The sequence below is a fragment of the Manihot esculenta genome, chromosome 1, assembly GCF_001659605.2.
Source record: "Manihot esculenta cultivar AM560-2 chromosome 1, M.esculenta_v8, whole genome shotgun sequence".
Classification (NCBI taxonomy): domain Eukaryota; kingdom Viridiplantae; phylum Streptophyta; class Magnoliopsida; order Malpighiales; family Euphorbiaceae; genus Manihot; species Manihot esculenta.
In genome coordinates, this window is record NC_035161.2 from 35045262 (window position 1) to 35058869 (window position 13608).

The 13608-nt window shown below is 41.2% G+C and overlaps 1 protein-coding gene, 1 non-coding gene and 1 pseudogene across 2 annotated transcripts; 1 reads left to right on the forward strand and 2 right to left on the reverse strand.

Moving 5' to 3' along the window:
- Positions 1-312: 312 nt before the first annotated feature.
- On the reverse strand, positions 313-1207 carry LOC122724458 (glutathione S-transferase U7-like). Its single transcript, XM_043959438.1, has 2 exons — positions 829-1207; positions 313-752 (listed from the first exon to the last, which is right to left on the reverse strand). The coding sequence occupies exons 1-2, from the start codon at positions 1135-1137 to the stop codon at positions 396-398; spliced, it is 666 nt and encodes a 221-aa protein (XP_043815373.1). The 5' UTR covers positions 1138-1207; the 3' UTR covers positions 313-395.
- Positions 1208-10545: 9338 nt separating this feature from the next.
- LOC110610295 lies at positions 10546-13158 on the forward strand (annotated as a pseudogene).
- Positions 13159-13358: 200 nt separating this feature from the next.
- On the reverse strand, positions 13359-13440 carry TRNAS-AGA. Its single transcript has one exon. It is a non-coding gene; the product is annotated as a tRNA-Ser (tRNA).
- Positions 13441-13608: the final 168 nt, after the last annotated feature.

The following is a 13608-nucleotide window of genomic DNA, read 5'->3' on the forward strand; positions in this document are numbered from 1 at the left end:
CTGTGGTTTGGGTTTGGTAATTGGTGCTGCACCAGCACCACTACTACTGCCCATTTAGTTAAAATGTTATATTGACTGCTTTTTTATCGTCAGCATTCCACTCGAATTATATAAATGTCCTTTGTTTTTTTTTTAATGTTATCCTTGCCGTGCCTGTCCAAGTCCTCTGCTAATTATGTCTTATTGGTATATCCAACTCCTTTTCCTTCCAAGTTCATTTTTATCTTCGTTCCATCCATTATAAATACAAAATATATCGGCAACTTTTCTTATTTTACATTCGTCCTGACATAATTATTCCATTAAAAACTTAGGAAAAATTATAACACTCTTTTATTCCAACCCGTTGTATATGAATAGTAATGCAGGAGATGGTAACAATCATGGAGATTATTTTAATTGGAAGATGATTTTGCAGCCTCTAGACGGGCTCTAATGAAAGCAATGTGTTTCTCTCTTGGAGGAAGGCATTCATTCATCACATCTATTTTGAGTAGCTTTTCTATCCATTTGCATATAGCTGGAAATTTCTCTGAGCTTATCAATTTCACTTGCGTAACTTCTTGATTGACTTGAAAGGCACGGGCTATAAAAAATACCACGATGTCTAGGTATCCAATACTCTCACCTCCAAACAAGTCCTTTCCCTTCAGCTCATTCTCCAGAAAATTAAGCTTTTGATACACTTCTTCAATCATCTGCTCTTGCTCTGTCCCTTGTGCAGTAATGGTCTTTAGAGCTGTCTGTAAGATCTGCATCAATTTTCAATATCATTGAACATATCTTATGAACATAACCAAGCAGAAAACTGGGAACTGATTTACGCACCTGTTCATGTACAAATTTAGTCCAGAATCGAGCTATAGCCCTGTGATAAGGATCGTTCGGCAATAAAGGATTGTTTTTCCAGGTTTCGTCGATGTACTCAAGGATGACTAGTGATTCTGCAATGGGTTTTCCATTGTGTACGAGCACAGGAATCTTCTTGTGAACTGGGTTGTATTGGAGGAGCAGAGGACTCTTGCTGGAGAGATCTTCTTCTATGTACTCATACTGTACACCTTTCAGCTTGAGGGCGAGTTCTATTGCGTGACTGAAAGGACTAGCCCACATCCCAAATAGTTTCACTTCTGCCATTTTGGTTTCTGCAGATCAAACTGATGCTTTGCACATCTTCTTTTCATTCCCTATTTATTAAAGACAGCTTTCTTGATGAGCAATCAGCAAAGTCTACAAACTGTTGCTTTCAGAAAAAAAACAAGGAAAAGTCATGCAAGACTCTTGTTACCCTTAATAAATGCAAAGGCTTGCAGGGTTTAACAATCAAAAGTTCGACATTTTGGATTTGAGGATAATACTTGCTTACAATTTGTGATGTCATGAAAAAACAATACAATTAGGAATAGCAACGGATAATAAAAATATCCAAATCTATAGAAATCTTAAGTTACAGATTTAATAGAACATAATCAAATCTAGAAAATAAAATATAATAAAGTTAAATGAGAATTAGAATATTTTCTAAGTAATAATAATTGAATTTACAAATTAAAAATATTACATAAATTTGAGGACATTGGATTAACAATACCCATATCGAAATTGGATTAACAGTGTAACAATTTTGGTCTTTTCAACAATAATCACTGTCTCTTTTATTTGGAATTTGAAAGCAGAGATTCCATTTGCACTTGAAAGCGAGCTCTAATCAAAATAAGCAGGCAGGAGTCGATTGACCACATCTCTTTAACAGAACTTTCTCGGCCATTTGCAGAGGACTGGAAGTTTATTTTTGTTGAAAAATTAGAAGTAGCTGAAATAGGATTTGGTAAAAAATCTCTACTGGAATTTATTATTTTTTTTATTTTAATTTTTTTCGCTTATTATGGGTTGATACTGTCAATGGCCGATTTTTAGAAATTTATTAAATATGTAAATATACCCAATTATTTCACTTAATTTTCAATTTTCCAATGTATTAACAGTATTTTTTTTCTATATAAATAAAATTTAATTTAATAAAAAAATTTTCACACATATTTACTTTTTGTTGTTTTTACTTTTCATCTCTATTTGTTAATTATTCTTAAAATACAAATTAAAATTTGAAATTTTTAATAATCAATAAGACCTTTTTTCTTAAGAGACTTGGGAGAAATTTATAAGAATCCACTAAAAGAGATAAAATTTGAATTATCCAAGTTCAAAAACCTCTTTCACTACTATTACACTACTTGCGTTCGATAGTAAAAATTATCACATTTGGACTATAAAAATGAAAACTTACCTGGAAGCAAATGTTCTTTGGGAGACTGATGATAAAGAACACCACCTGCGTTCAATAGTGAAAATTATCATATTTGGACTATAAAAATAAAAATTTACCTGGAAGCAAATGTTCTTTGGGAGACTGATGAGGAAGAATACGAAATTCTTTCTGTAACAGCCCGGACGTGATCCCCGGCACTGTTACCGCTCACAGCCCGTGACCTTCCTCTGGGCCCAGCCACTGTGAGCAGCTCTTAACATCCCTTCACCCTCACGGGTTCCAGGCAGGATTTGTCCCTCGAGGGAGCCATTACGGCCCGCCCTAGCCCGAGTGGATTTGGCCCAATTCCTTCCTCTAGGAATTAGGTCGCCTCCCCCACTGCTACCCCGAGGGACAAATCCTGCCTGGAACCCGTGAGGGTGAAGGGATGTTAAGAGCTGCTCACAGTGGCTGGGTGTAACAGCCCGCTTACCGGACCATCACCGGCACTAGGATCCAGATCGGCTTAAGGCCGCCGGGACCCGTAGTAAGTCTACTGTCAACTCTGTGTACCTGATACATCTCATACATGATCATACTTAAGCTTAAAACTGTTACTTACTCTTCTTTTTTTTTTTCTTTGCTTGGCTATCTTTTCTTTCTGTACAACTTCCACTAAGCCTGGACTATACATGCTCTGTCTGTATGCACTCGAAGAGTGATACCTGCTATGGTACCATACAGTGACTACAGAGATAGAAAGACTACCATGCACCAAGCTTAGCTCATCATCATCACCACATTATCGCAATCATATATAACATAAAAGGATCATGTGCAAAGGGATAACAAGCACTAGGGCCAAGCACAATACTATAACTCACTATATAACTTGCTATTACATCATTTCTATACATTACATAAACTTTGTATTGTACATCATTCTCATGTCCACTATTCTATACTATTACATATGCCTTTTACTCTTGCTATCTCTTTCTCTTCTCTGAGGCCCTGAAAAATGGGGTTAGGGAGAGGGATGAGCTGCTAAAGCCCAGTGAGCGGAATCTATAAAAAAAATCACATTTAAAACATGCTATCATATGATGCATCACTGCACAAACATTTCACATCTCGGATTGGACATGATCCCAAAACTCCCTCTGTCAGTGCCCGGCCCCCAAAGGAGCTCACACAGGTCTTTCACTAACTACTCATGGTGCCCAACCCTATAAGGGCTCTCACAGGACTCATCCAAGGTAAATGCCCGGCCCCAAAGGAGCTCACACAGGATATACAATAATGACAGACTTATGGGCTATTGAGATCGCCTCGGTCCAATCCACATATACAAGTAATAATGCAATGCATCAACTTGGTGAATACTAATGCAAAGCATCCTACATAAACATGGCATTAATGATGCATGAATCATGCTAAAATAGTTCTTAACTTTTAAAATAACGTTCTGTTCCACTCACCTCTGTCAACGGCTGAGCAGTCTCTGTAACTCTAACTCTGTGGGCCTCCTTGGTCTCTCGGGTCCGTACCTACACAGGTGGACTCAAATGAGGACCAAACTTACTTAAACATAACTCCTACTATCTCCCCAAAACCCCTCTAAAACATCATAGGCATGCATGGAAAAATGGGCAAAAGAAGGCTGGACTGGGCACTTTCGGCGGCCGAAACCCCTCTCCAGAGACGAAACTCATGCATGTTCGGCGGCACCTTCGGCGGCCGAAAGTCTCGTCCAGAGACGAAACTCATGCACTTTCGGCGGCCGAACTCCCTCTTTCGGCGGCCGAAAGCCCCTTTCTCACCCAAAAGCCTAGCTTTCGGGGGCAAGGTTTGGCAGCCGAAACTGCCTCCACAAGGGGTTCGGCGGCCGAACCTTGCTTCGGCGGCCGAACCTGGATTCTCCAGAAAGGCAGAATCCGAGCACAACTCATGCTCTCAGCCTCCAAAATCCTATCAAACACCCATAACATGCATACCAACACTTCTGAACTAACATATAACATATCTCATGCATATAGAGGCCTAAAAACTAGTTCAAGCCCCAAAAACAACAACAAAACGCATATGAGCAACATATGCTCACACTCATGCTTATACCCCAAAACATGCCATAAACCTCTCCAAAACTTCTAAAACTTGCTTTAAACATAAGGGGAGGTGAGGATCCATGCTTACCTCTTGAAGAACTAGAGGATTGATGATCCAAGCTTGGAGATAGGAGAAAACTCAATCAAACTCTCCAAGTGCTCAACTTTGCTTCCTTTTGCTCAAATCTCTAAACCAAAGCTCAAATCAAGTTAAAACATGCACGATTTGAGGAAAACATGAGAAATCACACCAAGGAGAGCTTGAACCTACCTTTGACCCAAAAACAGAGTGTTTAACACTCAAGTCTCGGGCAAAGGGGCTTTTGTAGTGGCCAACCGACTCTTCCTTCGGCGGCCTAACGTGCATGCGAAACCATGCAACTTTCGGCGGCCGAACTTCACCTTCGGCGGCCGAACCTGGCTTTTGTCCCCTTGGCCTTTTCATTTCAAAACTCAATTTTCTTAACTCAAAACATGCAAACATGATAAAAACACTTAAAAACATCTTAAAAACCTTTCTTATACCCTTAGGGCAAGCTCCGACATCCTCGAATCCCGACTTCCAACGGAAAATCCGCCGGAACGTAGGAATTCCGATACCGGGGTCTAGCCGGGTATTACATTCTCCCCCCTTAAGAACATTCGTCCCCGAATGTTCCTCTCTAACTCAAAACAGAGTAAAAACATAACATAAAGCACATAAAGAACAAAAGAAGCTAACACTAACCTCAAAAGAGATGGGGGTACTGTTGGAGCATAGACTCCCGTGTCTCCCAGGTGCACTCTTCGATGTTATGGTGGTTCCAGAGGACTTTCACCATCGGGATCTCCTTGTTCCTTAGCTTTCTGATCTGGGTGTCAATGATCCGCACTGGTTGTTCTACATACGTGAGATCACCTAGGATCTCCACATCTGGTTCGCTGAGAACCTTACTCGGATCTGACACAAACTTCCTTAGCATCGAAACATGGAAGACTGGATGGATTCTTTCCATAGATATAGGCAAATCAAGCTTATACGACACATTTCCGACCTTCTGCAAAATCTCAAAAGGTCCAATGTACCGCGGAGCCAGCTTACCTTTCCTCCCAAAACGAACCACCCCTTTCATTGGAGACACCTTCAACAAGACCAGATCCCCCTCCTCAAACTCTATGTGCTTTCTGCGAACGTCTGCATAGCTCTTCTGCCGACTAACAGCAGTCTTGAGTCTCTCTCTGATGATGGGCACCACCCTGTTCGTGATCTCTACTAACTCAGGCCCTGCTAGGGACCTTTCTCCAACCTCTTCCCAACAAACTGGTGACCTGCACTTCCTCCCATACAGAGCTTCATATGGGGCCATCCCTATGCTAGCATGATGGCTATTGTTGTAGGCAAACTCCACTAAGGGTAGATGCTGCCTCTAAGATCCGCCAAAATCTAGCACACACATTCGAAGCATATCTTCTATGGTCTGGATGGTCCTCTCTGACTGTCCGTCAGTCTGTGGATAGAAAGCAGTGCTGAAGTCTAATCTTGTGCCCATAGCCTCTTGCAGACTTCGCCAAAACCTGGAGGTAAACTGGGGTCCTCTGTCAGACACTATAGAAATAGGAGCCCCATGTAACCTCACAACTTCCTCAACATATACCTGCGCTAGCTTGTCCACAGAGTAGCCACTCCTGACAGGAATGAAGTGAGCAGATTTAGTCAGTCTATCCACAATCACCCATATGGAGTCTAGTCTGTTGGACGTCGCCGGTAACCCCACTACAAAATCCATGGCTATATTTTCCCATTTCCATTCTGGAATCGGCAAGGGGTTAAGCATTCCAGCCGGCTTCTGATGCTCTAGCTTCACCCTTTGACATATCTCGCAGGCTGACACAAACTGTGCCACTTCTCTCTTCATTGCTGGCCACCAATCCACTCTCTTCAGATCTTGATACATCTTGGTGGCTCCAGGGTGAATGCTATATCTCGCATTATGAGCTTCTCTCATAATGTCTCCTTTCAAACTGATGTCGTCTGGTACACATCGACGGGTTCCTCTCATCTTAGCTTCTGAAAACATAACATGAACTTTAGCAATAGGATCCATGTAACAACATGAACCCTCAACTCATAGCATAGCATATCATGAAATGCACAGGCATAAAATCATGGCATTACACAACAAGACAGGACTCAACATCCTATCCTAGTGGACATGATCTTCCTATTGTGCTTGCCCTCTAAAACAACCTCTTTCCGATGTGAGATATCTCTAATCCCTGAGCATCTTAGCTCAGCACACCGTACTCTAGAGGCCCTATGCTCTGATACCAATCTGTAACAGCCCGCTTACCGGACCATCACCGGCACTAGGATCCAGATCGGCTTAAGGCCGCCGGGACCCGTAGTAAGCCTACTGTCAACTCTGTGTACCTGATACATCCCATACATGATCATACTTAAGCTTAAAACTGTTACTTACTCTTCTTTTTTTTTTTCTTTGCTTGGCTATCTTTTCTTTCTGTACAACTTCCACTAAGCCTGGACTATACATGCTCTGTCTGTATGCACTCGAAGAGTGATACCTGCTATGGTACCATACAGTGACTACAGAGATAGAAAGACTACCATGCACCAAGTTTAGCTCATCATCATCACCACATTATCGCAATCATATATAACATAAAAGGATCATGTGCAAAGGGATAACAAGCACTAGGGCCAAGCACAATACTATAACTCACTATATAACTTGCTATTACATCATTTCTATACATTACATAAACTCTGTACTGTACATCATTCTCATGTCCACTATTCTATACTATTACATATGCCTTTTACTCTTGCTATCTCTTTCTCTTCTCTGAGGCCCTGAAAAATGGGGTTAGGGAGAGGGATGAGCTGCTAAAGCCCAGTGAGCGGAATCTATAAAAAAAATCACATTTAAAACATGCTATCATATGATGCATCACTGCACAAACATTTCACATCTCGGATTGGACATGATCCCAAAACTCCCTCTGTCAGTGCCCGGCCCCCAAAGGAGCTCACACAGGTCTTTCACTAACTACTCATGGTGCCCGACCCTATAAGGGCTCTCACAAGACTCATCCAAGGTAAATGCCCGGCCCCAAAGGAGCTCACACAGGATATACAATAATGACAGACTTATGGGCTATTGAGATCGCCTCGGTCCAATCCACATATACAAGTAATAATGCAATGCATCAACTTGGTGAATACTAATGCAAAGCATCCTACATAAACATGGCATTAATGATGCATGAATCATGCTAAAATAGTTCTTAACTTTTAAAATAACGTTCTGTTCCACTCACCTCTGTCAACGGCTGAGCAGTCTCTGTAACTCTAACTCTGTGGGCCTCCTTGGTCTCTCGGGTCCGTACCTACACAGGTGGACTCAAATGAGGACCAAACTTACTTAAACATAACTCCTACTATCTCCCCAAAACCCCTCTAAAACATCATAGGCATGCATGGAAAAATGGGCAAAAGAAGGCTGGACTGGGCACTTTCGGCGGCACTTTCGGCGGCCGAAACCCCTCTCCAGAGACGAAACTCATGCATGTTCGGCGGCACCTTCGGCGGCCGAAAGTCTCGTCCAGAGACGAAACTCATGCACTTTCGGCGGCCGAAAGCCCCTTTCTCACCCAAAAGCCTAGCTTTCGGGGGCAAGGTTTGGCAGCCGAAACTGCCTCCACAAGGGGTTCGGCGGCCGAACCTTGCTTCGGCGGCCGAACCTGGATTCTCCAGAAAGGCAGAATCCGAGCACAACTCATGCTCTCAGCCTCCAAAATCCTATCAAACACCCATAACATGCATACCAACACTTCTGAACTAACATATAACATATCTCATGCATATAGAGGCCTAAAAACTAGTTCAAGCCCCAAAAACAACAACAAAACGCATATGAGCAACATATGCTCACACTCATGCTTATACCCCAAAACATGCCATAAACCTCTCCAAAACTTCTAAAACTTGCTTTAAACATAAGGGGAGGTGAGGATCCATGCTTACCTCTTGAAGAACTAGAGGATTGATGATCCAAGCTTGGAGATAGGAGAAAACTCAATCAAACTCTCCAAGTGCTCAACTTTGCTTCCTTTTGCTCAAATCTCTAAACCAAAGCTCAAATCAAGTTAAAACATGCACGATTTGAGGAAAACATGAGAAATCACACCAAGGAGAGCTTGAACCTACCTTTGACCCAAAAACAGAGTGTTTAACACTCAAGTCTCGGGCAAAGGGGCTTTTGTAGTGGCCAACCGACTCTTCCTTCGGCGGCCTAACGTGCATGCGAAACCATGCAACTTTCGGCGGCCGAACTTCACCTTCGGCGGCCGAACCTGGCTTTTGTCCCCTTGGCCTTTTCATTTCAAAACTCAATTTTCTTAACTCAAAACATGCAAACATGATAAAAACACTTAAAAACATCTTAAAAACCTTTCTTATACCCTTAGGGCAAGCTCCGACATCCTCGAATCCCGACTTCCAACGAAAAATCCGCCGGAACGTAGGAATTCTGATACCGGGGTCTAGCCGGGTATTACACTGGGCCCAGAGGAAGGTCACGGGCTGTGAGCGGTAACAGTGCCGGGGATCACGTCCGGGCTGTTACATAATGGAACAATTGGTACTCACTCTCACCAGACTATTCCCTTAAAGTGGGAGGTCAAGGGTGCCCTAGCCCGAGTGGATTTGGCCCAATTCCTTCCTCTGGGAATTAGGTCGCCTCCCCCACTGCTCGAACCCTTGACCTCCCACTTTAAGGGAATAGTCTGGTGAGAGTGAGTACCAATTGTTCCATTGGAACAACTAGTACTCACTCTCACCAGACTATTCCCTTAAAGTGGGAGGTCAAGGGTTCGAGTAGTGGGGGAGGCGACCTAATTCCCAGAGGAAGTAATTGGGCCAAATCCACTCGGGCTAGGGCGGGCCGTAATGGCTCCCCCGAGGGACAAATCCTGCCTGGAACCCGTGAGGGTGAAGGGATGTTAAGAGCTGCTCACAGTGGCTGGGCCCAGAGGAAGGTCACGGGCTGTGAGCGGTAACAGTGCTGGGAATCACGTCCGGGCTGTTACACTTTCATTACAAAATAATTCTATAACTCAGATGAAAAGTCACAAAAAATAAAAGGCAAGAGAGTCCAAGGCAAAGGCCTGTTTGTTTGTTGTATTTTCACCTATATTTTTATTAGAATCATGATTTTAAAGACATATTTTTGAAATCTAAAATTTTCTTAAAGAGAAGTCTGAAGGAAATGAGAAAATCAAATAAATGCAACTAATAAATCTGGTCAAAGAATTTGAAATATAGACGATGAAGGAATATGAAACTATCAAAAAGTGTTCGGATAGACTTCTCAATATTATAAACAATATATGATTATTTGACATTGAGATTACCGATTCAAGAATAATTTAAAAAATTATTGTTACTATACCTGAAATTGAGGCTACCATTTCCTCCTTGGAGAATGTTAAACATTTATAAAAAATCAACTTGGTAAAATTGATACATACGTTTAGGCACAAGAACAAAAAAGGCTTATGAGGTTTAGAGGATTTGTTTAGAATGTACTATTTGCTAAATTTCAATCAAATAAATGAGGCAAAAAAAAGAAGAAAAAAAAGAACAAGAAAAACAACTCAGATTCTGATTCTCCTAGGATCAATAAGGAATTAAATTATAATTTTTCTCTTTGCAATTGTTATGGAAAGAAAAGGTTATCCACCATTCAAGTGTTGGAGAAGAGCAGATCAATAATGTGAGAAATATAAAAAAATGAGATATGTAAAAAGATTTACAAAAATAGCAGTCAATAGAAAAATGTTGCACAAGTAACTGACAAAAACAAGAGAGGGAGCAACACTTTATAGCAATTTATTTTGCAGCTAGTAGTTTAAGTGATAAATGGCTTATTGAAGACGTAAAAGAATTAGTTTTTTTTTGTTTTGTTTTTTACCGCATAATAATATTATGTATATATGTGTGGGTAGGGAGGATTTCGGGCCCATGCATCATGCGCAACTTGCAAACACGATGAAGCTCAATAGCCCATGAAGATAGCCTCCCAATTTTATGTATGACAGGCCCACACAGCCGACAGAGCAACAAAACCAGGTGCTCCCACTTATCTTTGGCATGGAGACCCATAGCTTTTGAACTCCCTGCCGCAGAATCCCATAAAACTGTCTATATCTCCACCCTTGGAAATTGAAGTTTACTGTTGCTTTGCCGCCCCTTGTTTCTAATTATTTCTTCGACTGATCTCGCTATAAGAATTAAGAAACTCTTTCACCATCGCATTTGCTTTCCAAAATCGACCAATCTTGCATTTCTCATATGGCTTCTCTTTTGCTTTTACTGTCAGCTCTTGTTCGACCCAAGAATCCTAACCTTGCTTTTTCAACAGCAGCTGTCCTGCCATCTTCTTCTCTTGCCTCCTCTTGCGCTGGTGCCATATCTTCTTCCCATTACAAAAAGCCACTGGGGATGACTGACGCCAAGAAATACCAGTCAGAGACGTTAGCTGAAGACGTGCAGGAGCCTAAGTTCTGTATCGATCTGTCCTGGCCTTGACTGTATATATTACCAGACGATAACACAAATGATTTTGAGCAGATGCAGCACAAGAATTCTGGAATTCATTTATCTCTCTTGTAATCAAATTTTATTTTATTTTTCATGTACATATGTAAGCAATTAGTTTCATCTGACGATTTTCTAACTAGTCCATCCGATCTCAGTGGTTTATTTCTCCAAACTCTAGTCTCCTTCCATCCCTCTATCTATACGTTCTTTCAAACTCATCATCTTCAAATCTGTGGGTAGGATATTATGATGGCTTCCCATGTAATGTTGATCAACAGTAAATAACTTATGGAAATTTAATTAAAAAATATTTGTCATTAATATTACAATAAACAAAAAATGTGTTCCAGTAATTATCCCTTTGATTTATTACCGGGTTGTTATCGTTGCGATCCTTTGCCATTAACGGTCTTTTATACTTTCTTGCTCAGCGACTTCACATTTTTTCGCTGTACAGCGATTCCCTTGCCGGGAAAGACATGCCATATTCCGATCCAAAACTTCCTATCTTCAACGTTACCTGCCGTACGCCATTGTCCCTTCGTCAACCATAACCACCCCTAATTCTTAAAAACTCGCCAAAAATGCTCTCTCTGTCTTTGTTTCCTCAATTTCCTCTCTTTTCTCTTTTTCTTCCACCTCCGTGGCTGCCATGCGTCGGAAGTTGGCGAGAACCGCTCGAATTCTCACCACCAAAATCCATATTATGGCATTAGATGGAATCTTCAATGTGAACTCTTTATTCACTTTGGCCCTCTTTCTTGGTCTCGCTTGGTAACCTGTTCCTCGTCCCTCCATCACCCTCGTCAGTCGTCACCGATCCTTCCTGTTCTGCCAGCTCCGCTATCGCTGAGGGCCTCATCGCCTTTCATGTCTTCTCTTTTAGCTCTTTCCTGCTCTCCAGCCTCATTGCTTTGGCTCTCAAGCAGGCTATCAAGATTGCAGATAAAGTCGACAATGATGTTACTGTTGATGAGTGGGGAAGTGCGTCTCTGGTGCACGTTAACTACTTATCTTGGTGTTGTTGAGGGCGGGGACTTTCATTTGTGGGTTTGGGTCTGTTTTCGGATCTGGATTCTTGATGATGGCTTTGGTGGACTTGGTGCAGCTAAAGTTGGGGGCTTTAGCTTGTGGGAGTTTGTATACCTTAGCTGCAATCGGTCCTCTGGTGATCTTGGTTCCTTTGGCCTTAGTGATCTATGTTTTTCTGATGCTTTATTCCTTTGTTGGGTAGAGTTTTTTTGAATTATTTATAGAATTGATGCAAATATTATACTTCTATTTTAATGTTTATATTTTTATTGGTGAAATGCCACTTGCATGGGAGAAATGTCAAGCTGATTCTCCTCTCGATCGATATTTTATTTTTTTCTCTTGTTGACTCATTTCTTATCTAATTGTTGCTTTCATGTTTTGAATATATATATTTTACCCGTTACTTTTGTTTTTTTATTCGTCGAGGAAAAGCTTGTTTGAAGGATTTCATGGCTAAGGAACATGCAGATGTCTTGAGTTTCAGTTGTTTCTGCTTGCTTATTGTGCCCGTCTGCATTTGTTTTATTTCCCTTCTCTGTTGGTTTCGATACGCTGTTCCATGCTGTTCAAAACCCAAATGATGCTGCAAAAGCAAAACCAACCCATTGATCTTCTTTCCCTTCTTGAAATCACTTTCATTACCCTCAAAAACATCTTCAAAACTTCTTAAAATTGCACTGTTTTTGAAGAAATGGCCTGATAGATCTCGTGCTATAGGGATTGGCCTTCATCTTGTTCTTGTCAAGAAAAGGTAGGAGCTACATGTTTCACCACTTCTCTCCTCAACTTGCCTTGCCAAGTTAACCAATTGGCAATTATAATTTCACCTTTCAAAATCAACAGCTGATGGTCACTTGGTCTGGAAGATATTTCAAACTCAAAACTTAACTGGAAAACCTTTTGATGTAGTCCACAAGGAAAAGTGCTGGGCTCTGGTATGCTCGGTCATGGAACCAGACAAGCGTAGCTGTTACTTGGCATGGGATTGCATATGAAACCATTCATACTAACATCATTGTCTCAAATAATAACTAAGGTTGTTGAAGAGGTCAAAATTTTCCCTGATTATGCTCTCCTGTGTTGCTACTGGTGATCATGGTGGAGATGTCCGGGGAAAGAATCTGTATGATCCCAGAAGAACTGAGTTCATGTCTTTTTCTTTTTAAATTTAATATCGCAACATAATCATCCTTTTCGTCCGCCAAATATTAATGGATAAGCACCACGTGGGTCCATATAAAATCCATATATAGCAACCTCTATCTACTTTGGTACGTAAACGGTGTTCTTCCCTTGCAGGGCCAAAAGATTTAAAGAAACCAGATAAGCCGGCATTACCAAACCCTTTTAAAAAATAAAATGAAAACGTGAGCGGCAGGATTCGAACCTGCGCGGGCAGAGCCCACATGATTTCTAGTCATGCCCGATAACCACTCCGGCACGCCCACTCGTTTGTGATTTCAAGTGAGTGCTAAATTTTCTTAAAATATTTATTTCTTTTTCTCTTTTATAAATATCATTGTTTTTGTCTTTACTACTATAGTTTCTATTATTTAAATAGCAATTAAACTCAATGCATATGTGATTATGTCAATTGAATCGTATTTAAATGAATT